The following is a 27794-nucleotide window of genomic DNA, read 5'->3' on the forward strand; positions in this document are numbered from 1 at the left end:
CGAGGACCCGCACTGTCCTTCTACCGTGGTTCTTACGTCCTTAAATATTATTTTACAAAGTGCTGCCTCAGCTCATTTGCTTCGTTGGCCTATTATTATGAATATGAAACATTTAACTATTTAAGCAGAAAGTAATATTGGCACATACAACAGTAGGTATACATGTAATATTTTTATTGACCAAAATAATATTTAACTAGGTATGGAAGTAATTAAATCATTATCCATAACTAAAAATGAAATCATTTTTTGGAGCAAAAAAAAGCTCTTCAAAATTTAGGGGGGTTGCTACTTTTTGGTAGGTAAGAAATTAGTTGGTAATATGGAGTTTGAGGAATCAAAAAAATAAAATTACAGTTTAAGAATTTACATAAAATAATTATAATAGCATTGTTCACAACATGATATAATTTTTAAAATATATCGGATTACAATTTAAAACAGATTAAAAATAAAAATACAGAATTTTTTTTTAAGTCTTTGAAGTTTGAAGTTTATACTAGTGAAATAAAATTAGCTATAATTACGAAACTTAATTATTATGTATTATAGTTAAATATTCATAACATTACCGATTTTATTATTCTAATGGTGTAGGTAGAACTTCAATATTGATTATTTAAATACAATTAAGTTCCCCATAAATTGGTATTATTGCAGCTGTTTAAAATAAAAATGAAAATGCATGGGTGCATTTTTTTTATTAGAAGTGTCGTATACGCCATGTAAAGGCTTGGCGTATGTTGCGTATATAACAGATATATTTCGTTTTATAATTATTTACTCATATCAAATGGCAATATAAATTAATTATAAAATATCCTTAGAAATAGAAACTGCCGAATAGGTACCATCTACGCTCAAAATAGTTTTTTCCACACAATGACATCATTGTATTGAAATTGAACACATTTATTTACAGTAACCTACATTCAATGTTGATGGACACTTGAACTACTATAGAGTATAGACTATAGATCATAGCGAGTTTCCCGGTTTTTCAAAATTATTGTTTTCTGTCAATATAGCGCCTGTAGCCCTATTATTAACGGCGGGGATACTCTCGAAACCACTCAGCAGAACGACTTAATGTTTTATTTATCATAATATGATTTTATCGTTTATTTGGAGAAAAATTGAGGATTTTACCACATTTTATAGCTATGTAATATTTGAATACGATATTTTTTAATAAATAATGGTATATTTTGCAATTCCTTAAAAAATATTTATTATTATTATTTTTTTTGTTTATAAAGCATTAGCACCGGTTATTCACCGTGTATATAATATATTATATATGTGTATAATGTATATTACATACTATTTTATACTTTCTTCAAACGCACATACATATATTATACCTACCTGCTAAAAAATACTTATACGTACTCGTACCTGTATATAACGCACCTGGTACGACGACACCACCGCCGCCTTTGGGTAGGTATATACATACCATTTATATATAAATATATATAGGTTCACGCGTAGCGTAAGGGGCGCGCAGGTGACTTTAGATAGCTACTCGGCGGCGGCCACCGCGACAGGTGTCACTTATATATACATAGACTCCGCGCACGCGTTCATACGTGTGTGTGTGTGTGTGTGTGAGTGTGTGTGTGTGTGTGTGTGTGTGTGTGAGGCTTCCAGAAGACGTTAAGACCTCTCGTACACAACGAAAACGAACGACGGCGACTCGGGTTGTTACGTAATTTTGGTCGAACGTTAAACGCATAGTAATAATATTATAAAGAACAAAAATATAAGGCGGACGAACAACAACTGCGCACAGCACCCATTGTTGTTCTTGCAGCTTATACTGCTGTCGCCAAAGTCTCTCGTGGGCAACTATAAAAGAAATCGTGTTATGGAGAAATTCGTTTAATTACCCAGGTACATAAATTTAGTTAAAATTCGCTGATGGTTCTCAAAAATATTTTGTTTAACGAAAATTCGTTGCACGGATGTTTCACTGTATAAGCGGACCTAATAAATTCTCGGCAAAACTCAAATCGGGCTTTCGATTCCGCAACGTCTTATTCGTTTGATCCCATCCTCTGAGTCGACAGATATCGACCTTATTTTTCATAATTATATATAGGTAGTGCAGCTTGCGAGCTTTGGACATGTTCAGTTTTTACGTTTACTGTTCTAAAGAATATCCACAATAAACACAGTAGTTATATATAGGGCGGGTAAAATATGACATACTTACCTACTTTTGATAAGTTTTTATTGGGTAATTTTAATATCAAAGTCAAATATTTGATCACTTTAAACGGTCAAATGATTTACGTTCGCATATTTATTTTTAATTTAATTTTTAATGTAAATAATTCAAATTTTCTAACAACTTTAACCTTGACGTACAACCTATATATATATATAGGTAGGTACACGCTTTTCATACGTACTGGTACCAATACGGTTGAGATAGAACCACTACGCTCTGGGGAACATCATAAAATATCAAAATAATTTAAATGATTATTGACATTAATACAAATTACCTTAAACACAATATAATCCTTGAACATTGGAGTATCAACATCGATATCAAAATATGCTTAAAATAAGGTCCAAACAGTGCACACTCACACATAAATATTATGTAAGGGCACTTCAGACGAATTCGCTCACAACAAAATGCTATGATCTACCTACTGTTATCATTGTGTAGGAAAACCAAAATGACGGTCGTCACCAAAAATATATATGTGCCTATATAGTCAACACTGTACTTACTATACGGTCAAAAAAGATTATTTTTTTTACTATCGGTTTTTGCTCTTCGGTCATTCTAACTAAGAAATAAAAACAAGAACGCATATTTAATTTATATGTATATAATATCGTCACATAAAAAAATACATTACAAAATCGTTGTTTATCGTCGGTTATAATAAAATAATAGTTAGGTATACAATTATATTAGTGTGATTTTTCTCATTGATTTTAAAAAGGGATGTGCGTGATTTTTGACAACATGCAGGGCCAAAAAAAGTGACGACATAATTTTCGTATCTCTTATGGTGTTTGTACACATTTGAAAATTACGAATACATTTTAAAAATTAATAAATAATAATATTATGAAAAGTAAATTTGCACGAAATAAAAACATTGGCGTACAATTAAAACAGTGTCGTAACCGATAAACGCACCATTTTCGGAACGCAATACAATAATGATATGATTAAAAAATGAAAAACAATGAGTAAAACAAAACATATCAATATAAAAAAATTATAGTTAGAGGAACAAAATAATTTCTTATATAAAGTTTAATAATCACCGACCGCCGCGTATCGTGACGTAACTTACAACATCATATATTATTTTATACAAAGTGTTCAAATAGAAGATAGGATATAATTCGTTACCAAACTCTTTGAACCCCTTGTATGTATATATATATATATATTTGTTTATATGCTGTTGTAATTTACAATTCACTGGTGTATACGGACAAGAGGGCGGTATATGAATATAATAATAATATAAATATCAATAATAATAATTATTTAATCAAATACAATAAAATATGATTACGAACGACAACAAATTGTGTAAAATATTATATTACTTATTGTTGTTTTTTCTTCATTTTAATTATCACTTTCTTAAAACTAGCACAAAATCATTTAAAAAAATGTATCATATATAGGTAATAATAATAAAAATAATAATCACAACGATAATACGTCGTGCACAAAATTGTATAATGTTTGTATGTTACTAAATATGAAATAATAATATTATTAATAATAATCATGAAAAAATGGTCACCGGAATGTTGTGCCATGAAAATACAATACGGAAATAAAAAAAAATGTAGTAATTGTCCGGTGGCGGACTGTTATTATTTTCCGTTCTTATTCGGGAATTACTGCTACGGTACAAGTCTACAATTATTACCTATGAAAAACGCGAATATTTCGGAGCTTGACTTACGTTAAAATAATAATTATAATAGTAAAAATAATAATATCAGCGCCGTTTATTATGTGGTTGCGTCGGGACAATAATTAATAATGCACGTGCCATGCACGGAGATGACAGGTGTAAATAAAAAAAATATGTAAAATATTACTGAAATTTTGAATTGTCTGTTGAGTTTTTTTGATTACCGTCGTAAGTGTATATTCTTTTACTTCTCAACTGTGATAATAATATATAAATAATTGTTTCGGGACAAAAACGCGCGCCGGTAAAAAAGTTTATTTTTTCTGAAATTTTACATATTTTATTTTATCATGCCTATAAATTGTACCGATCCACTACCACTAACTCTACGAAAGCCTATGGGATAATAATAAAAAAAAACAACGGCCAATAATAATACGCTGAAAATGCGATTGAAATCACAATAATAATGTTATGTATGTACACAAAAGTAATAACAGATAAACTGTAGTGAAAATATTTTTTTGGGTAATTTTTTTCGAAGATAATTTTTCGTATGTGGGGCGAACGCGTATAATATAATGTTATTATTAATAATAATAAAGCTGCGTTCGCTAATCGCCGAGTCGTGTCGTGTTCATTATTGTCCAACTTGCATTGAAAATACGGAACCCGACACGGCTCGGCTAGTAGCGAACGCACCTGAATGATAATGGTAATAGAAAAAAAATACCTAACACAGAGGCCATAACATCATAATATATATTTTATTACACGATTCTGCACATTTGTGTAGAACCGATTGGTAAACAAGTACGGACTAGAGATGCGCGCATATCCGCTGCGATGTTTTAACGGTTAGCTGCACAATAAACGAACAGGAATCCGTATGGTTCGACGCCCGCCGTATGTGCGCGAACTGCTGCGGGTTACGATCGTAATGAACTATATTTTATGATATATATATATGACTCGACGTTATAATAATAATATTATACAATAATAGTAATAAAAATATGGTCTGTTGACTATATACACTGCACGCTTGGTTCTTATCGCGGCCGATAACTATAAATCACGACGTCTTATCCAGTGAAAACATATTATTATTTTTGTAATGCCGCAGCGCGTCAAGGCGAACACGTGTGCTGCTCTCGTCCCGTCGCAGTAGGTCCAAGCACACGCGATTTCGACGCGATTTTTGGTTTTCCCTCGACAAACGTGTTATACATTACACGTGTATATATTACTATTATACGTTATACGCGACCCAATAATATATGATGTATAGGATTATATTAATTATACACGAGACGCCGTTTCGGTGGTCTTTGGGTGATGGCGACCATATGCTCGCCGCGAGTCCGACGCGTCCCGAGAGACCTGCACCGGCGTCCCGGGGCGAACGGGTAGGTATGTTTTCTTTTTTTTTTAAGTTTTGTTTCTGCGAAACTCGCGTAAAGGGACTAACCCGGCGCAGACCACCCTGATCGGCCGTTCGTAATTCGTAACGATGTGTGTGTTATATATTTATATAATTATATGTATACACTACCGTCTTCACGTGTTGCGGCTTGTATAATAATCGTATTAATTTTGTCAAATTTTCGTGCGTGTTCGCCCACGAATAATAAGTATTCGGCCCTCGAACGGGTATGAAAATTTGACAAAATTCCGATAGCCGGGTCGCTTCCTCGAGCGGTGTTGTTCGGACTTCACCGTTGGCTGTATTTTAATATAATACTATATATAATATAATGGTTTTTTTTTTTTTTTTTAATATAGTCTTGAATGTGTTGCTACGACGGTGGGTCACCATCTGCGCTTGCGCGGACGTCGAACCTCCGACGAAAGAGAGAGCGCTGAAAGTTCGTGCTCGTTTCGGTGTCTAAGCCAGCCGCGGTAGAGACTAGTGCGGCAGTGGACTTGGGCACCGAAAAGAGAACGAGTGCCTTTCGACGCGTCATTCGCGCGGCGAGCCCATTAGCTGAGCGTGCCGCTACTCCCGGCCACGGCGGCGTCTATGGCCGAGGCGGTAGCGGCAGCGGCGGCGGTAGCGGCAGCAGCGGCTGCGGCGACGGCGGAAGCAGTGGCGGCAACGGTGGACGGCGCCTGCAGCGCGGCAATGGCGACGGCGGTCTGTTGGTCGGCCACCGCGGCCGTGGTGCTGGTGATGTGGTACTGCTGAGCGGCCGGGGTCCCGGGGTGCATGGTCTCGCGGTGCCTGCGCAGGTCCACCTTCCGCTGGAATGCCCTGTCGCACAGGCCACACGGAAATGGCCTGTAACCAGAGTGTTTGCGCAAGTGCGTGATCAAGTTGGACGACTGGCTGAACGCCTTGAAACACACCACGCACTTGTGCGGTTTCTCACCTGAAAACGACGGAAAAAAAATTTATATAATATAATACAGCTAGACCATGTCACGTCACGCGCGGTGATACCCGGTTATAGGTATACCTATATATAATATTATATTATTATATATTTGTATCGTATTTTATTCATAGTCGCTGCACCCTTAAAAACAACAGCCGTATAACTCTGCAGCAGTGTCATGCGGGGCTTTATGATATTATAATATGCAGTACCTACGGAAGTACCTACTCGGTAGTGTATTGGTGAATATACATAATATATCTAGGTGTTCAAGCTGTATCCAAAAGCAATTATCTCGCTTGAATTAATTTCTCGAGGTACGTTTACACTCCCCTGTACGCTCATTATTATACTAAATGTATCGATAAGTTTTATTATTTATGATAACGCGTTCCGTACATTATCTGAAATAGTATCGTTTGATAATTACTACTATACAATCTGTACCTTAATCTGACCAAAGGCATAATTAGGTAAACTATCATATATACGACACAATGCACTTGTTTGCATCTTTAGACGTTATTTCGTGTTTATACCTATAATCGTATTCGGGTTCAGTAAGTATGAAAATTGACAAGTGAAGTTACAACGCGTATTTGGTTTTTTTTTGTTGATATATTGATTTTTGTTTATTAGCTATTTTTATTCAAAATTGAATCACGTTTATTATAGACATTTTATAAAGCATAGATATAATACCTACGACTAGGAAAAATCGTATTTATAACATTTGCGTAATTATTGTTGGGAGGAGTGTTGGGGATAGAGGCATAAAGCTCCCGAGAGAATCGTTAATTTATTCAGTATATAAAATATAATATGTAACCACTAACCGCTATACTTGGCAATAATATGCATGGATAATATGAAGTTTTTGTTCGCACTATTGACAATATCACAATACAATACTTAATGCTATGTTCTTCGTATAATTTAAAGAAGACACACATTATTATGTTATACAGTTTTAAAAATATCAACCCCCCTCCCCGCACATAAACAAAAGAATGAATTTCTAATCACGCCACTACACTCAACGGAAATTCACTTATTATTACCGCGACGTGCGTGCATTATCATCTAAGTCTCCAAATCAAAATTTACGAATTTCGTTCGGAAAATAATCACTCCGCATATTATACATAGTAAGTCACATAATAATATTTATAATATGCACGAGTGTGTGTGTGTGTACGTAACATTCGACGCGCCCCCTTCTCGTCTCGCGCCGTCACGACCACCCCCACCGGTGACCGGACGGACCGCGCAAACTTTACACCAATCCCTGCACGTGACGTCAGTGTTTCGCACACGGGGGTGGTGTGCAAACGGCGCTCGGCTTTGGTCGGGATGAGTCGGTGCGCGGGCGGCGGAGCGGACTCGCCTTCCGTATGTCCGAATATCTGTAATTAGTCGGGTACCTATATAGGTATTATATCGTATGCCTGTACAATAATTAAAACGCGCTTATCGCGACTAATTGCATTCGCCATCGTACGGTAACTACACGCATTGCATATTATATTAGTGCATCGCCAACGATATATTACAGCTTCGAGGGTTGAGCTTTTTACGTGGCCGCCGAAGTATATTATAGGTACCCCCATTGGAAAAACCCCGCGCATCTACATCCTTTTCGCCGATTTATTATATAGCTCGCAAGACATCGTTATCTGCACATGCGGCGGTCCCTGCACCCTGCAGTACCTATAATAATAATATTAGTTATGCACACAAATGTGTTTATAATAAGTGTTTGTCGAAGGTCGATGTTATATCAGAGGTCGACACAATATGGGGATTATAGGCCATAATTATTCAAAAATATGTCAATTTATAAAATATGTATCGCGTACCGTAGCCCGTAGGTATAGTATATTATACTAATAAATAGGTATAGGTAGGTATAATATATGCCTACCAATATATATTATATATATATTTAAATAGGTATACGTGGAATTCTATATACAGACATCAAATCATATGTCGATCGACATAAACCTATTTCTCGGTAGTTATATAGGATACGCCTTTACAATATATATATATATATAGTATTGTAGTACCATATAATTACGGAGTGATGGAAATAGAATACTTAATATTATATATAATATGTATAATATTATACCGTATTTTGTTGTGATTAATGAGGATCGGCAGTTACATGAGCTAAAAATGGCAAAATATGAGTGAATACATTTTAAACATTTTTAAAGATGCTAATCAATTTAAAATATGGATAGTAATTATTCAAAATTAAAACAAAAAAAACACCTTATATAGTTATTGATACGCACAAAAACAAATGGAAAATATAGAAAAATAAATGTAAATTATTCAAAATATGTTGGAAAATTGGTTGAAATTTTATTAAACTTAAATTAAATATATAAATAGCATATATTGTGTGGGAAGGGTGGGAAATGAGCTATTTCAGTCACAAATGACGTGTACAATTGTTGTCACGCCTACACCGAAAGTTTAGTTTTCAATGACGTTTGAAGCGTTGGACGGTTAAGTTTTTCCGTCCAGCTGGCGTTAAAGTGGGAATCCTTCATAATTCCGGGAGGTAAAGTAAAAATCCAAAAAAGTGCAGTGCGCACATATCACGCATACCTATCCACTGCACAACCAGACACTGACATCTATACCACAGTCCTTACAAAACATGAACGTTTGCAGGTTACATCTTATATTCCAAAGAAATTAATCAGTGACTGTGACGATAGCAAAAAGTACCTACGTTAAATAATATTAAGTTTTGTATCCAATAGTTTTTGAAATAGGCATAGGTTAAAAAAGAAAAAATCAATTTTTTTCTGACAACAAACGATCCGTTGCCGTAAAATTCTTGGCCGATTATCGCATACCTATTGAAAAAGTTATGGCTCGCTTATGTAGGAACGCGTTTATACAGTCAATAAGTCATATAGATATACACGTAGGAATAAACTGTTGTAACAACTAACAATCATATATTCGTATCGACAGCAAATAATTAAAAATAAGATTTTTATGGGATCTAACGGGCTACGGCTAATATAATGGAAGTTTTTGTGCAAGTGTGAAAATGTGCATTTTTTATTACCTATTATTGTGACGAACTTGTAACGGTAATTAATAAATAATAATATGTTTTTTTTTATTATTTCAACGATTAAAACGCTATTTAAGAGTTTGTTTAAATAACTTTTGCTAATTAAAATGTAGGTAAGTTCCTATATCCACCCATTCTTATATTATTATTATGTATACAGTATACCTCACTATTATTACAGTTTTCTCAAACGTTAATAATTGTATAAATAAATTATTATATTATTTGAAAACTGCGAGGCCAGATAGATACCTACCTACCTATAATAATATAATATTATGCATCCATATTCCATATACAACTTGTAATATACGTCTCAAAATTCAATATTGATATACTACTGAAAAAATATACATTATTAGAAGTTGTATATTATGGATTACACGGCTATGTTCAGCAATCAAAAATTGAATATTTTGTATGATTGACCACGGACCACTCGCACATATTATATCATACGTAACCAGCCCTTCTAGAACAAAGCAGCGTTGTTATCGGCAACGGTCGATCGGTCAAATTGTATTTATGTAATAATTATATTTATGAAATTAATGTATGAGTATTGATTACTGATTAGTCAATAGTCGTTAGTGTAATAGTGTGTCGTCTTACAATTTAAAATATACACTAATAATAATATTGTCGATTATATCCAGAATTAATGGAATGTAAATATTTTAAAATCGACTCAACTAAATCTAGGAATAAATCATTATTTTACTAACTAAACATCTCCAATAATTTTGTACATGATATCCTTCAGATGTCCATCCCTCGGATACATAAAATGTTTAAGTCTACGAGCCATTAAATTAATGACACAACACAACACACGCCCGCGCCCGCACACACTGCACACTTTGCGGTGTATGCGACCGACATAGAAAATATATTTCGGAGGGTTATCGATAAATCATTATATTATTCAGATCGGACAAACAACGCAAACACGCCTATACATACGTTTTGATCATATATGTGGTAACGTGTGTGTTCATATATTATAAGTACATATATATATATTATGTATATGCACATACACATGCGTGTATATAATATATAAGCGCCGAGTGGAGAGTTTTGAGAATCGGTGGGTAAAGGACGGACTATACGTTTGATTTACGGTCGAAATATCTTATTATTATTATTATTATGCTTTATTTACAAAATATTTTATTATGAAGTCGTCGCCGACAATTACTAGAAAAATAACCGAAAACGGAGCGCACGTGTGTGGGTGTGTGGGTGTGTGTGTGTGTGTGTGCGTTGAATCGCAGGGCGCCCATTAACTCTCGTGTGTACACACGTCGCGGTTATATGTGTATAATATTATATATATTTAAATATATTATAAAGCAATAACGCTCGACCTTCCTACCACCGCCGTCCGCACAGGTTTTTAACGAACGTAAAAATCGTAAATAAATTATGCGAAGATAGCGCGCGTAAAATATATATAATCGGAATTGCGTGATGCACGCCGCGTTCTCCCGCCGGTGGAATTAATAATGAAATATTAATATTTTGTTATCGACCTATATAACTGCGTTTTCCGACGCAGGGAAAACAATTATATTATGCCGGGGAGCAAAGGGTGCGCGCCAATTTACAGTTTTTCCACTGCATTCTATCCTTCGACAGTAAAGTCTAAAGAGTAATCAGTAATCACTATAATATGACTGATAACTGATAAGATACGGAGGGAGCTAAAAATCATAAATTATTGAAAATATGGAAGAATAATATTGCAGTATACCTATTTTAACTCCTGGACCATGCCCGTAGGTATATACTATATATATTATGCGTAATTTCAGTACTTTTTCTTGGATGAATGAACAAATGTATGCTTTACAGTTAGGTTTGAGTATAATGTTGACATAAAACAAATTCTTGTCAGTATTAAAAAATGCATGTTATAGATAACCAATATTGCGCTTACATATTATTATGCCCAAGACCTAAATCCGAATGTGTATACCCCTTGCAGAATAACATTATAAACTAGAGGCACAAAAAAAAAACACGAAAATCCTTCCTATTCTTTGGGCCAGTATGGCAGCAGTATATTATAATAATATTGACAATAAGAAATAGTATGACAAAATGTATTGTGGGGTCTCGCTACAAACATACTGCGCAAATACAAATACACAAGACGTATACAACGCAAAAACGCCCCACCGTGGTGAATCAATAAACCGTACACATAAATCATAATATTATTATTGTATACATATATAATTACATGGGTATACCTGCCCAAACACACAACCGGACACATACAGACCGGGTAAAAAACGGACCAGGAAAAGTCATCAATTTCGCTTTAACGTTCGATATTCGTATAGAAAATACAAATACACAATAAAATAATATATAAGCCGCGTTGCGAGACGGTGCCGGTAAAAAAAAAAAATACAATATAAAAAACCGTACGGAAATTTACGCGTCCGGACGCGTGCCCCGCTCGACCGTTTAAATAAATATTGACACGTCCGACGAATTATTGTTACGACTCGCTCCGGTGGCGGCGGCGTGGCACATCACACACGCGAGTATACATAGAGTCAACATATACCATAATAATATTATTATTATATACGACTAGGGCCACCGTCGATGTATATTATTTATAGGGTAGTATTTAGGGGTATTTATGTATATATGTACGGTACGATAGATATTAATATTAAATATTATTGTAGCGAGTGGGAGGTAGCTAGTATATATAATATATTATATTATTTCTTGCATTTCCTTCGCGCCCCATCCCCCCAGTGCATCCCCCGCACCTCGACACCACCATCCGGAACCAGTGGCACCGCCACGCGCGCACCGTGTGTGTTTGTGTGTAGAATCTCCGAACCGTTAAGTCGCACGTATCCGTTTACCTAACCGCATTTTTTTTGTTGGCATCTTTTTTCCGCACCGAACGCCGTCAAAAACCCTCTCGAGGGTAACCGCGCGAACGCGCCTCGTGCCACTGTTCAAACACAATGCGGGCCTTAAGTATTATTATAATAATATATAGTAATAACAACAATAATAATATATTGCTATGTGTAACCGCTGAGGTGCATATTATGTACTGCACATACGCCTAAGTGTGCGATGTGTAAGAATAATATTTCAGTGACGCGATTTTCGCTAATGGAAAAGTCAATCTATCTACGCGTGACCCTACAGTACTTCCCACCCTGTTCACCAACACACCACATAAATATTAAATGTACACGCTGTGCACCTATATCCCGAGTTGTCTATTTAACATAAGACACACATTATTAAATTATTTCAAAAACTATAAACGTTTATAAAAATATATTTTTTTTTAAATTTCAAGCGGTTAAAATCTGTATATTTTAATATTTTTATCGTTATGAATTTTATAAATGTTTCACTTTGTTGTATTAAAATCGAATTTTGGACAAGTGGTTTATGATTTATAACTTGTAACTTATAAGTATTTAACGTTTTTATGAGCGGAGTGGTACAGAATGTTGGTAATTTAAGATTAAAAAACTTTTAACTTCTAACTATTAAACTACCTCAACTTGTTCAAAATTTGATTTTTATACCTATTCAAATAATATTCTTCTTCGGGATTTGGAAATAAAAAATGTACATGTAAATTTTTCACAAGGGTAAAAAAATAAAAAAAAATATTAAGTGTATTACGTTAAATGGATCACTCCGTATATTATATTTCGTCCCCGCATAATACGTTCTTAAACGATGCAGCTGCAGTTTTGTACCTATACACACTGAAATACTGAATGCATGAAGACGAGCGTATAAACACTCGCTGCAGTTGAAATACGCACTAATAAGTGCTGTTACCAACGACAGCATTTATTCTTTTACGAAACCGTGTCTTTTACAACATGGCGCAACGGTTCGTGCTACTTTACATTGAATAAATAATAACACCAAGTCATAGTTGATAAACTAGGAGTAAAATTAAATTTTATGTACGACTATACCTTGTACATAATGATTATTATAGGGATACTCACCAGTATGAATATAAGTGTGCTTCTTCATATCCGACTTCTGGTGGAACCGTTTACCACAAAATTGACACGGATACGGTCTCGTATCGGAGTGAATAAGTAGATGAGTCGATAGCGTTGAAGAACGCTTGAAAGTCTTGTAGCACAGCTTACACTGAAAAAAAAAACAATTGCGTGAACGGATGTCCGTAGATATATATTATACAGTCGTACATGGACAGTCGCAGTGCAGTTTCCAGTAACGTAAAAGTATAAAACAAAATATATCTATATGGGTGCATAAATGTTATTATAGGTAATAAACATAAGTATATATAGCTTTGAAGCGATAGGAAATATAAAAATACTGCGAGAGACTTTTAGTGCGCGAGTACAAGCGCGGCACGGATGTCATATAATACAGAATATTCCATATAAACAATGTCAGTAATTCAAAAAGTCATAACTCCGCGGGTTTTGGTCGCAGCGTGATCGACCTGTGAACCAAGCGGCGAGTCTCTATAGTTTTTCCACCTCTGCTGCTGCAACGACTCACGAATAACTGAGAGAAATATTCGTATAAGGGCAGTTGGTTTAGTTAAGATATGTTGGCCAGGATTTGGCACGAGTTTGGTTATCTTTGAGACCTCATAACCGTCGGTATGAGGAGGGATAAAAAACAAATATTGAACATTTGTGAGTAAAAACCTTGATAATATTATTATATATCGTACTATTATATATATCGTACTCAAATCGAGTCATACTTTATATGGTAAATCCTATTTATGAGTTGACCAAATGTAAAAAAGGTACGTTCATAAAAAAAACATGGTTGAAGACAGACGCCGTTTTGCAACTATACGCCTCATTTGTACAGTATCCATATAGAAGGGATAACTAATGAACAATAAAACTATATTATGGCAACATATCGATTGTGTGATCCTGCGATCTCGTGAAAATGGACACGATGCTACCTTTTATAATTGGTGGACTCGTATGTTAGAAGTATAATAGAAGCAGAAATCCTCAAGAATTAAATTAAAGGCGTGGTTCTGGAAATGGGTGGAATTGCGGTCTCCGGGAGAGACGTCACAATGGTGTCTGCGCTCTTCCAAAACCATTATATATATTTTTTATTATTTAAGACGGGTATAAATGTTTAAAAAAGTGCGTATTGTGTATGGCGCGTGCGAGGTTATAATATATAGTAATAATACGAGCAGCATCATTATGTCCGTTGGTGTGAATACACGATAAATCATGTAATATATCATTGAATAAGACGCCAGTAGCGCGGTACATTAGAAAACTAAAAAACCAAAATCCGTCTCCCGGTGTGCGGTTCCCGCGAATAAAAAAACACCCAATATAATATACTATTATGCGTACCTACATAATATAACATATTATTATTGTATACATAATACCTATATATTATAATGACGGCAAATGTCATTGTCCGCCTGCCGTCGAGAATCGTAACGGATATACAGTATACGTATCTATATATCATGGTAGCAATTTCCATTTTTGACTACGAAATGGAGGGTTGAACAATTTATTATTTATTAGAAAGCTCGCGTATATATTACTGCGATTCGAGTTTAAAAACGACAACACTGTAATGGAGCGTTTACGATTTTATAAAATATATTTTGAATTTTCCGCTTTAAACTAAAATTATCTAAAATTTTCTTTCTTAAATATATGAAATACCTACCAGTCTATAATATTAAAACTCAAAAGTAATAATGTAAGATTAATCGAAATATAAGTAGGTACGTATTAAATTTTTAACTCATAATCGTTTTAACAGTTTTTTTTAAGGGGGTTATTTCTCCACTATTGTTTTTCTCTATACCTATTGTTTACGATACCGCTTGCACCTCAGAACTGTTTTTTAACATGCGGAAATAAGGAAAACAAGAAATCGTGGCATCGGGTGGGCGGTTCAGTCAAGTTTCGCGCAGACGATTGTTATAAAAGTTCATAAATATGATTTAAGGGGTTGAGATTCGCGACCGCATTTCACCGTGCATTATATCTATACAGACGATTTATTGTATACATAATGTATCGCTTTCCGATTTTTATAATCGTCCGCACGGTTGTGACTCTCCGACAGAGCTTAGGGTAATAATTACGTGTATAGGTTAGGTAGTTATTAACGATTACAAATCGTAGACTAGATTTTAAACACGCATATCGTGGTGAACAAATCAGGGTTTTATGGTGTATTATTTTTATATATACCTAAATACGTATAGGTATAACTTATAATAAAGTCGATCGAAAGTATAGATCACTGTACTTGCGTTCGGAAACTCAATCAGCAGATGATGTGAAATTTGCGTCATTAGCAAAACGCGACTGATAAACCGTCGATTTGACGATGATGATATAGCGAATCATAGTGAAATGACATCTGCAGTATAGCGTAGGTCCCCGAGTCCAGACCTCCCTTGGGCTATACCTACCTACATTGAGTGAGTGTATACCTACTACTCAAATAGTATGAAAAATATGGTGCCAAGAATATATTGTTATAATACATTTGCAAGGTCATCTGATATCGACCGCCCCGCTCCAATCCTGTAGTTGTTTTGCTTAGCTCCGGTGCAGCTCATTTGGACCATTTAATGTAATAATATGGCAAACGCATATTATAATATACATAATGCACCATGTTAGCGGCGCACTCTACAATATATTATGATAGGTCCTTGCAGTGAAACAGGCGCTCGGTTTGCGTGAGGGCGGAAGGAGAGGGAAACACACTTGCGAAACGCGGCGTCTGCATATTATCGGGCGCAGTACAATAACGTTGTTTAAATCGCCGCCGCTATGGGAAATAAAAAACAATAATAATAATAATCAACGGTTCCGGGCTTTATCTCGTCGCGGAGAGTGGCATAAAAAAAAAAAAATTGCAATTTCGTTAATTAACTCGCGTGTGTAGTACGTATGTGTATAATACACCGAGCCGCGGTGTGACAAATATAGAAATATTGTCGAGAGATCGAGTCGTTATAATATATTAATAACAATATCATGTACTATAATGGCGCTCGGCAGTAAAAAATAATCTTATACGCTGTCGATTAACTCGTATGACGCGTGTGAGTATTATATTATAGTGATATTTATACACGCACGGGACCGAAGCGGCGGCGGTAAGTTTTTTAACGACCTCTTTGCGGTGGCGGCGTCGGCGATACGCGTTTCCGCAGCGGTGTGCGTCGCTGTAATATTGTAATATTTTCACGTTTTCGTAAACCGTATATTAGTTTTTAACAATTTTCCATGCCATAATTATATTATAACGATGAAATATCGTAACACGCGTCCAAATCTGATAGGTAATCAATAACACACGTTTATCTAAAATTACGTTATCGTACAAGACCGTCGCTAATCGAAAATCACAAAATTACAAAAATAAAACTTTCAGAATTATCCACAGATTTCTACAATACACACTACGTTTGTTCAGATAAGATACCTGCGTTATTGCTTTTATTTTAAGAAATATATATTTCTAACGCCAAGACGTACAGGTATCGTCTGGAAATATCGGCATCAACATAATAATATTTTAGTGTAGGTAACCTACTCGCTCACGTCTCTGCTTGATTTCGCATAGGTAATTGGCGATGATGTGATTTAAGATAATAAAAGCTCGCATTGAATAATCTACAGAAAATATATCTATTGAGTACCTATATATCGTGGAAAGAAAAAATTCGGGGACGTGTTAATTGTTTGGCGTCGCAATATATTGGATTATAAATTATTTAGAATTTAGAATTATTCTTAAATAATTAAATAGCTTTGATTAAAAAAACTGTTGAATGTAAATTTGTTCGGATTTAAATTAAAAACTGATATTTTGTTTTTATCTTATAAACTTATATTTTTTTTATAAAACTGAGTTAATTTAGATGTACAAATATAAAATAGGTTCGATGTCACGAGGTTATATTTTATAACAATAAATATTTTATTTAAAGCTGCGTCAAACGGATGTGTGTAGTTTTGAATTGTCGAAATGCATCAATATTGTCGACGCGGTTACTGTTAAATTACAAAAGATTTCCGTTCAAAAATGTCTAAAAATTGTATTGAAAAATTTACAAAACGAGCGGAAATGGTTTGCAGATATTATATTGTACCTAGTGTCTATTTAGTATTTAGAAATAAAAATTAATAAAACCCGTACAATATAATTTTATATTGCTATAGTCGTTGTGAGTTATAACAATATAACACGGATACAAATAATAATAAGATAGTCGACTTAGTTGGATATTTTCTGGTCATCAGTTATAACTTATAAATGAGTATAATAGGTTTTTCGAGTGTGTGACCCTGTGACATATTGTTCCGGATACTTATTGAGAGGTTTGTGGGCTGCGACACAACAATGGTCAATGGGTAGGTAGCAACCCTGCAATATAATAGTGGTCATATTATATGATATAGCGTGTCCGTGTGAATTTATGTATAAATGTATAATAGATATTGTTATAAAGCTACATTATACGGTAAACACCATTTTGAATACGTCCAAACAAAAAACATTTACGGATTGGTGTGGTCGTGTGGAGGGCGTTTTTATACTTTATTATTATAGCAGTATATTATATTTTTATGTGTAAATAATAACTTTACTCGTGCATGTACTGCAGTATAAATATTTCAAGATGATGAAGTCTCCGTCGATCCAGATGGATTCTATACGAACATTTTAAGAAAACACGAATTGATACCACCCTTAATAACATTTTCTTTTGCGTCGATATCGTACATCTATTTGCGCAGACAGTCCAGGGTACAATATTCCTCACCATTTTTAAATTACACTACAGAAATCATCACACCCCCCTCACCCCTAACAAATCTCTGCTGGATATCTGACGAAAACAATCACTAGAAAATGATTATTTCTCCATTTTAGGTTTGCGATAATACTAAATGAAATAATGCCGGGATTCGTGAACGTTGGGACAACACTAAAACTAACGAGTCCACTAAACCGAATAATAATACGTATGTCTACTGCACTGTATAATTATCACATACTTCAGTATTTTACCTGCTAATATTATTATTTAAACGAGAATTACTGTCATTTTCGAGTTTACATAACTTCGTTTTAATTGATCGCAATGTGGCGAAAAACAAAGGAGGCGCATCCGTTTCATATGTGATGTGATCATCGCGGTATATGATTATTAACACCGTATTAATATTATTTTGTAGCCTATGCGAATATGCAGTAATGCTATGTTATACATAGTACGAATATTACAAATGACCGAACACAGGCGACAAATGAACAAGTCGTCATATTATTATATACGCGGCAGACGATTGTTTTTAATAAGCGTGTGAGATTTGCACAGTCGTTGGTACAGCGATCTATAAATGGATGGATTACGCGTTGTATCATCATAATAATTCATAACCATATTTGCGTAGAAATACGCACAATACAGTATAATATGTAAACGAGGCTGGTTTACGAAAATGTATTGCGTGCTTATATAAGTAGGTACCTATATACGAAATCGAAATATTCGAAAACAATAAAGTGATTAAGTGGAGGGCGTGCAATAGTACCTAACCACGTTTTTAATATTTCCTCTACAAAAGAAAAGATAATGTTAAATTAATTTTGATTCGGAACTGTTTAATTTTGTGTCTGATTTCATATTATCTTTAGCAAAAACAGCAATCGAAATTTCATATAAATATTGAAGAAAATATGTTATAATTTTATCAATTCTATAATAATATAATACTGCAGAATTACCAGCTATATTATAATACATTAGAAAAAATTGTGCTCCACTTTGAAATTCTGCAGTGGCGTAACTTGGAGTAAATTTTTTTGTTGGGTGTAAGGCTAAATAAATTATAAAATAAATATTTTTTAATTATGTCATCTTACTATATAGTGCAGCGAGAGATGTTGCAGCGAGAGACACCCACCTTCCCCTTAATTAATTAACCAACGAAAAGTATAAATCTTTATATTAAACATTATATATTATAGCAATAGGTACTTTAAGTCTTGTACAATTGTGTACGTAATTAGTAAATACATATCTATATAAGTACCTACCTACCTCCTAGAGCAATTTAAATATTTTTATGGCAAAATATAGTTATTACATAAAACGCACGCAGAAAAGTAATGTTCAAGCTCAAGCATAATGCTTAGAAAAAAGTGTTGTAATGTTCAACGAATTAGAGGTTAAGACAGGGTGTAAAACGATATATTTCCCACCACTATAAAATGTCAGGGGGACAATCGCCCCCTAAATTACACCAACGATGAAATAACTATTTCTCCTATAATTATATAAGTACGTTGGTCTACCTGGGCAGCTATATTTGTACCTACTTAAAAATGATCAGAACTAATTACGGCAGTGATATCTAGATTCTAGATAAATATAGAATATATAGTATATAAAGCAATAATAGTCGATATTGTCGATTGGCAAGCCGAAGCAGTAAATGCGTGTCCAATGCCTGCAATAATGACGGTAAACGTTTAGTGCGATTTTACGTAAGCAGACATGAAAAAAAGAACGTCGAATTTGTATACAATAACATTAACAGATATAAATTACAAGATTGAAAAAAGTAATTCGAAGTGCGTTTAAATTTCTTGTGCGACACGTAAAAGTATGATATTGTGTATATTATGCGATACGACTATGGTTTATATATATATAGGTACCTGGAAAGATCTCTCTACTCCCAATACATTGTCTGTTAAAGTTTCCGGGGCTACGGGTGACTTTTCCTTCTCGCACAGACTTCCGGGCGACCAAATTTCGTGACTTCGTTTTTTGATGCACAAGTTCAGCGGCGTTTCAGAAACTTCATCTGAAATATTTACAGTTGGATTTCTTAACAACAGGTATATTATACATTTTGGTTACATTGATATTTAAACATTTTTTATTAAATATATTATATATGTTATGACGGCGTGCCGTCGGGAACATATATACTATTATATTATATAATTATATGTGATCGGACCAACTCGTCGGCCGGTCGACGGCGCACTCGGCCGATTTATCGTCGACTAAATTTAATTGTAAAGAGGTGGCTGGCAAAAATGTTTGCTCGACACGCCACATAATTGACCGCGTTTTGGTTGCACCATAATATTATATACGCAGTAATTACTAATTATAATTGCGTACCACGCATATTGAAAACATAAAAAAAAATAAACGACTACGATGATGATGACGAATGACGATAATATAATAAAGTAACAGTTTTATTTTCCATATATGACGGAAAATAACGATGATAATATTATCATATCATGCCATATATAATATGATATGACAAGGGTTGTTGTCGCATAAATTATGTAAATATAATACAGCCGGTATAAAAGTTAAACAAAATAAATGATTATTGACGATAGCCATCTCGTCGACTGCGGTAGGTACCCTCCGTAATGGATATACATAGTACCATAACCATATATAAGCATAATACGCTGGTACATACACTGTATAATATATCTATATAAAGTACAATATAAAAAAAATCAAAAAAATTATATTCCTAATTGAAACAGTTCTTCGGGGTTGAATTTGACGACAAAGTCGTATACAGTATATATTTATTAAATGACAGCTAATGTAACTGGTTGTGCAGTACATTATCTACGACATATTGTATATATTATATGATAAAATAAAAACGGCCGATGACGGCTGCAGCTATCGTATTCGAGAAAAATCTTGTCTGTTGGATTGTTGTACCTATACATAATATAGATATAACCATATTTTTATACTCACAACGATCTTAGAGTAAGATTGCTGAATATGGTTTTATAAGGTCTGATATAGGTGCATAAATACATAGGTAATATATATTATTATGTACGAATGGAATAGAAGAGTATAGGTACAACATTATATACGAGAAAATTTCCCTATTACCCAGGAATATTTTTAACCGTATCAGACAGTGTTCGGTAAGTTTTCGAATAACGTGTACACCGTATACGTTTAAAGTTTAAACACTTATATTAGGTACCTATATACAGCATTCGATTTAAGACATATTTAAGGTCACTACTGTTTCGGGACATAGAACCTGCCTATATTATAATAACGTTTGTCGTCGGTAAAAAACAGCCTCTACAATTATCGATGATTATGTATATATTTTTTTTTATCACCACGACAATATAAAGATAAATTACCAAACATATTCCTCCATACAAACTATTTTGATATAATATTATGTATTGTACATTCAAATAAGTTTTTTTAATCCAGTAATCATTGCAAATAATATAATTATTTTTTTTTTTGCGATAAGACGTACATTTTATTACAATATTATGGAAAAATATATGGGGTTGTAATATTTTTTTGTTTTAATTTTGTTCATGGCTATTTTTCACCGTTTTTTTTTCTGAATTTACATAAAAGTGATAGTAATTGTTTTTCGATTATTATTGTAGAGGTTGGTAATACAGTTATTCGCATTTGTTTATGTTGTGTTAATAGAATGTTACATTTACTATAATTCTATACCTTGGCGTTCAATGCGTCATAAAACAAAGTGTATTATAAAAAAAACTTGAAATTTTAGATGTTTTTATTGGTTTTTCATTTAAGATATTTTTATGTCATCGTTATTACGTTTAGGGTTGCCGGCCATTAGAAAATAATATAAAATTACACATGGATATGTCGACCGACAATATGTGGGGGTGCGTCATCGAGAAATATATAATCATTGGACAATATTTTTATTTAGTCAATGACAATACTCGAAATCATCCGATATTTTTCCTGTTCGATAATATTATTATAACGCGGTATCTGTATGAACTAGATTTCAAACAGGTATTTTAATGTTTAGGTAAATATGATTAAAAATGTTATCGGAAAATAATATTATCGCCTAATAAAGAAATAGGGAACTATAATAACCCGAGACTACATTGTTTATACGGGTTAGTATTAACAATAGTTAATAACAATAACATTGAACAATATTTGTGGGCGCTAAGCACGCTGGTTCATAATATAACATTATTAAGAAGATGTCGGCGGAATATTATCTTCTTTCCACGCTCAACATATTATATATATAAAACGCATTCATATAAAACCGTTTTTTATGTTTTTTTTAGTAATCTTATAGAGTTAAATCACCTATTACAACAATTATTGAGAGTAGGTAATATTTTTAAAAGTTTAATATGTATCGGTTGTATATTTTATTACTATTTGATTTTATATTTTAATTAAAAAAAAGTTTATACGTTTAAACTGTTTTTATAACAAAACTGTGCTCTGACATCCTCTTAATACACACCTACATTCGAACCAGACGAAGGGGGTGACATTATAATATTACGTTAGGTATAATGTATTATGTATACAGCCGAACGGGCGGCTGCAGTGTATAGGACAGGATCTCCTGCAAAAGACACTTACCGAATCTGGCCATCTCGGGCGTCTGGCCGGCCGCGTCCAGGCTGGCCCTGTCCGGCGAGATCTGCTGCCGGAACCGATCGTGCTGCTGCTGCTGTATGTAATTAAGCTGCAGCTGGACCTGGCGGTGGTATTCGATACCGGTGTTGGACAGGTAGAACGGATGATTGGCTGCTGTGGGCAGCGGCGGGTACGGTATCACGACCGGCCAATTGTATTGCGGATTGCGCACGTTGATAAATCTGTACGGCATCATGTGGCCGGGTGTGACCATCGCGGGATACGGTATCTCAGCGGTGGACATGTCCGCGGCCGCGGCGGCTGTGCGAACTGGACAGAACGCGCTGTTCCAGTGCGACCAACGGACACTGGTGCCGGCTGTCGGCGACAGCGAGAAGCCTTGTGGCGACGGCGTGCTGCCGCCCGACGAAGATGTCTGAAGTTTCATGGTCGTCCCACGTGACTTTCGATAGCGACGACGACGAAATTCCAATATAATAATATATCACCGGAAATGTCGCGTTACTGCTGTGATTGCGCCTGAAGTGCAATTATTGCAGTTGATCGGCAACGATCGTCTGAAACAAAACGGAAACGGTGAGACCCTCGTGATGATTATACCGTGGTGTATACGTCTGTGTTTGCGTTTTTTGTGTATTATGTTCATTCGGGGGAAGCGGGTTCGCGGGGATTACTTTGTGTTCGAAAAATGTCCTCTCAATTCTAAACAAATTATGATATTCAAGTTCAAATTCATACGAATATTAAATAGTAATAGTTAAGCAAACTGTTTTAAAATTGCTTATAGAATTATAGTTTGTTGTTTATCTACTATACTTTCAGAGTGGACCTTCCCAACTTTATACATACATAGTACATATTTCAATAATATTCTTTAGAAGAAATTAATTTAATTATTAGACGTAATTGTGACTTGACAAAATTCAAAAAATAAAATCTTATTAATCGTAATATTAATATATTACCGAGTTTATATAAAAATAGATGGCTCTTTTTTATTTTTTCAAATTAAATCTTTTTAGGAACAACTATTTTGTTATTTTTTACAGTAATTTCAATGATTCATCTGCCCGTTCTGCGATAATTTAAAACATATATACTTACAGCTATTGACATTGCTCAAATATTTATGCACCTATAATATTAACTATACCTACATGGCTATATTATATTATTATAATATTATATAGGTTATAAATTACAATGTCACATAAATTATATTTGCTCGGCCGTCCAGGGATCAGTGCGATGGCGCATGATTATATTAAAAAAACGTAAAACGTAAAGAATATCGTGACGAAAAACTCAGACCAATTAAACAATCGATATTTATTTTTTGCCCTTTTAATTGTTATGCTCTAACGAGAAATTGCAGACGGAGACTTATCCAAAGCACGATTATCATTATTATTGTATTATATGCAATATGCATATACTATAATATGCAGCGAATGTCGAACGAATACTACCCATATACTTTTAGGAGTATACTTCAATATATCATAATTCATATACATACCTCGGTATGTATATACCGAGGTGTATAGCGTGGGTTCCAACTTCCAAGTATGACCTTATATATATGTATGTATGTAAGTATGTATGTATGTATGTATGTATGTATGTATGTATGTAAGTATGTATGTAAGTATGTATATGTATGTATATATGTATGTATGTATGTATGTATGTATGTATATATGTATGTATGTATGTGATTGACTGTGCGCGCGCGTGTGTGTGTTTGTGTGTGTGCGCACGTTATATACATATATATTTATTATGTATAGGTATATAAGGTGCAGGCATAACAATAGGTATAGCAGCCAGCACCAACTCTTCAAATATTAACTAATTGCCTTGTGGCGTGACATCGCCGCGCAATCCTATAAAGTCATTTGCCAATGGGTTTCATCGATTTTTTAATTATTACATCGCGGCGGATCATTTGCGTGAATTATTTACGCAGACCACAAGGCATAATATAGGTACTATATAAATACGTGAAATAGGGGGATTTTTTTTTAGACATTATTATTTCAAAAATTGAATTTATATTTTACGCGTGTGTAGGAATTTAATGGTCTACGGTCTTGTCTACGGCGCAAGCCTAACAGGTGACTCGAGTCGAGATACGAGAATCATTATAATATTAACGGACGGTTTAATTCGATCGAAGCCGAAGAAAATAGAGTAAAAGTGTATAATACAGTCTTACATAGAATATTATATTGTATATAGTTATTCATCAAAACACCCAGTTACCTAGTTAAATTTTCATTTAGATATAGTATTTTGAACGTGCAGGTCGGTCGTGACCAGGATTGTGGCCGACCTAACCAATCACATATAAGACTATTTAAATGGTCGAAATATTTTGTCCCTTTTACCTGGCTTCTAATAATAGCGTGTTAAATTAAATACATACCAGAGGTTCAAAATGCAATTCCGATCGACTGGTTTACGCATGTACCGCATATACCAATGTTTTTTTCTTTTTGAAACGACAAAGGAGACTTTATATTATAACCACTACCTAGGTTTACCGTATACTGGAGTGTACATAAAATGTGCTAATATTTTAATACTATAGTTGAATTTCCTGTTATACCAATATTATATATATATTTTAAACAATATACGATATGAATTTACTATGTGACTCGATCTAACTGTCCAGAAGTAATGCGTATAATCAAGCTAGAGAGTCATCGTGCACAATTAAAGGTTGTTATGGGTAATAATATGAAAACAGGATGAATGTTATTTACCTAAACAATAATGGAGCTGCAGCAAACATGTTTGTACCGCACATTTAGACTTTTTTTTATGATATATCGTGAATAAAATACTTGAATAATAGATGGTGGCTCAAAAGTCGTTGAATAGAAACACCTTACTATTAAAATTCTTTTTTTTCACCTATAATATAGGTTCTTATTATACTATATTATATACATTGTCAGGAAATCTATATAGAAAACGAACGTTATCCACCTTTTATTCATCATAATAACACTTTTGTATATTTTATATTATAAATATATTTGTACGGGAAACGCGATACAATATACTTAAAATTCGAAATTCATATACCTAATATATTATATATATATAATATATTCATATAACAAGAAACGGTCAGGTAGGTACCTATACATCAATGAAACTAAATACTGCACAACGGGACTGCGGGAGGTTATAGGCACCTCTATGTTACTAACCTAACCTTCTATTATAAATAAATATAATTAAATATGCATCTATATAACGACCGGATGAGTTTATTTTTCTTATTGATTAGGTTAGGTTAGGTAGGTACATAGAAAGAAAGGAATCCGGAAGGGATCGTACGTGAAATAAACTTGGTCGCCCTGTATTCTCTCTATTGTATTTTTTTTTGGGGGGGTTCTGGCATGGTTCTTTTGTGACAATTATTTCTGGTCAGTGTAGAAAGGAAATATTTAGATACCCATATAAAAAAAATATATTGAATTCCTTTGTATCATGTATCAGAAAATGGGGGTTATAAAATACGACCCAACCCAGCAGTCAATAAATAACACACACCTACAGACATCGCATCTACCTACAAAGATAATAAACAAAATACATTTTGTATATAGAGGTACCTATATATATTTTTTTTTTCAACCCCTCGTGGCCATCGCGTATAGCTCGAAGATACATTGACATACCATTTATTATATACAAATAGAAGTGCAGGTAATTTAAGAAGTTTTACCTTTGCGTCAATGAAATACCTAACCTCAATATTGTTCAAATAATATTATTAATTCTTGAATCGCTTACAGTGCCGCTTATTATAATTACGGTTATGATAAAGAAATTAACGAGAAGTCGAGAACCGTTGCCCAGGATTAATAGTATATATATATACGTACATATGTGTATATTAAGTTTTATGTATGTACCTACATCGTTAATTGTACCTATATAATATTGATAGTGGGCAAATCATTTATCGTGCAATCGGGTTGAAAAAAACTGTTGAATTATATATGATACCGCAAGTATAATTTAAGAAACATAATTCTTACATATTTGTAATTTATATGAAATATCCTTAAAAATGTTATAAAATAAATACTCTTATCCTCCGTACCTATATATTATACATTATTGAGAATGAATTAAAACACGTTTAATTATCAAAAGAATCGGTATTTTTTAAGCGTTATTGTAAAATATGAATCTTTCCAAAATCTATTTCGAATATTTTCTAGGCGTATAAGCAAATAGGTACTCTATAACGATAATTGTATTATAGTATATGTCATGCGACAGCACGTCGACACTTAAATAATTGAAAGCACACGAAAGCAATTAAATGTTGTCAATCCTCATAATATATAGATAGGCGCGTAGAATAATTATTACGATAAAGTGCACATAAAATCTGTTTTTATAGTTCCGATTGAAAAATGTCGATTCTATTCCGTTCCGCGCAACCTTGCCCAATAAATCCGCGCAAAATTCAATAGAATTTTATCATAATAATATAGATTAATAGAGATAATATTGTTACTAATATTGTTATGGTATTACGTGACGAAAAAGTCTTTCAATAACAGGTCCCATCTCGCGACCTGTTACGATTTCCGGTCGAATTAATGACCAACAACAGGTATAACTTAATAATAATAATAATATATTGTTACAATAAAATATCAACTGACCTGTGATCGTTGCAGACGAGGAATGAGCTTGACCTGGGCCTATGCGGTGTAAAAACGATTTAAAATCGACTGTTCTGAGATTACTGCTATACGTCGTGTCGATCAACGGCGGCGGCGGCGAGCGGACGGCTACGACGACAGCGAAGGCACAAACTCGCGGTTCACAGACGACTGAATGTCGCT

At 34.1% G+C, this 27794-nt stretch overlaps 1 protein-coding gene across 1 annotated transcript; it reads right to left on the reverse strand.

The window, feature by feature from the left end:
• Window positions 1-2860: 2860 nt before the first annotated feature.
• On the reverse strand, window positions 2861-27794 carry LOC132936299 (transcriptional repressor RHIT-like). Its single transcript, XM_061002994.1, has 5 exons — window positions 27612-27794; window positions 22894-23468; window positions 20145-20293; window positions 13412-13562; window positions 2861-6280 (listed from the first exon to the last, which is right to left on the reverse strand). Exons 2-5 carry the CDS (start codon window positions 23336-23338, stop codon window positions 5892-5894), a joined length of 1134 nt encoding a protein of 377 aa, XP_060858977.1. The 5' UTR covers window positions 23339-23468; window positions 27612-27794; the 3' UTR covers window positions 2861-5891.

This window comes from Metopolophium dirhodum, chromosome 1 (assembly GCF_019925205.1).
Source record: "Metopolophium dirhodum isolate CAU chromosome 1, ASM1992520v1, whole genome shotgun sequence".
Taxonomy (NCBI): Eukaryota; Metazoa; Arthropoda; class Insecta; order Hemiptera; family Aphididae; genus Metopolophium; species Metopolophium dirhodum.

Bases quoted from the DNA above. Each gene is read 5' to 3' on its own strand.
- LOC132936299 (XM_061002994.1), bottom strand. From the start codon at position 23,338: ATGAAACTTCAGACATCTTCGTCGGGCGGCAGCACGCCGTCGCCACAA. The intron at 20,294-22,893 runs GTAAGTGTCTTT...TAAATATTTCAG, and splicing joins GCCCGAGATGGCCAGATTCG to ATGAAGTTTCTGAAACGCCG. The intron at 13,563-20,144 runs GTACCTATATAT...TTTTTTTTTCAG, and splicing joins GAGTAGAGAGATCTTTCCAG to TGTAAGCTGTGCTACAAGAC.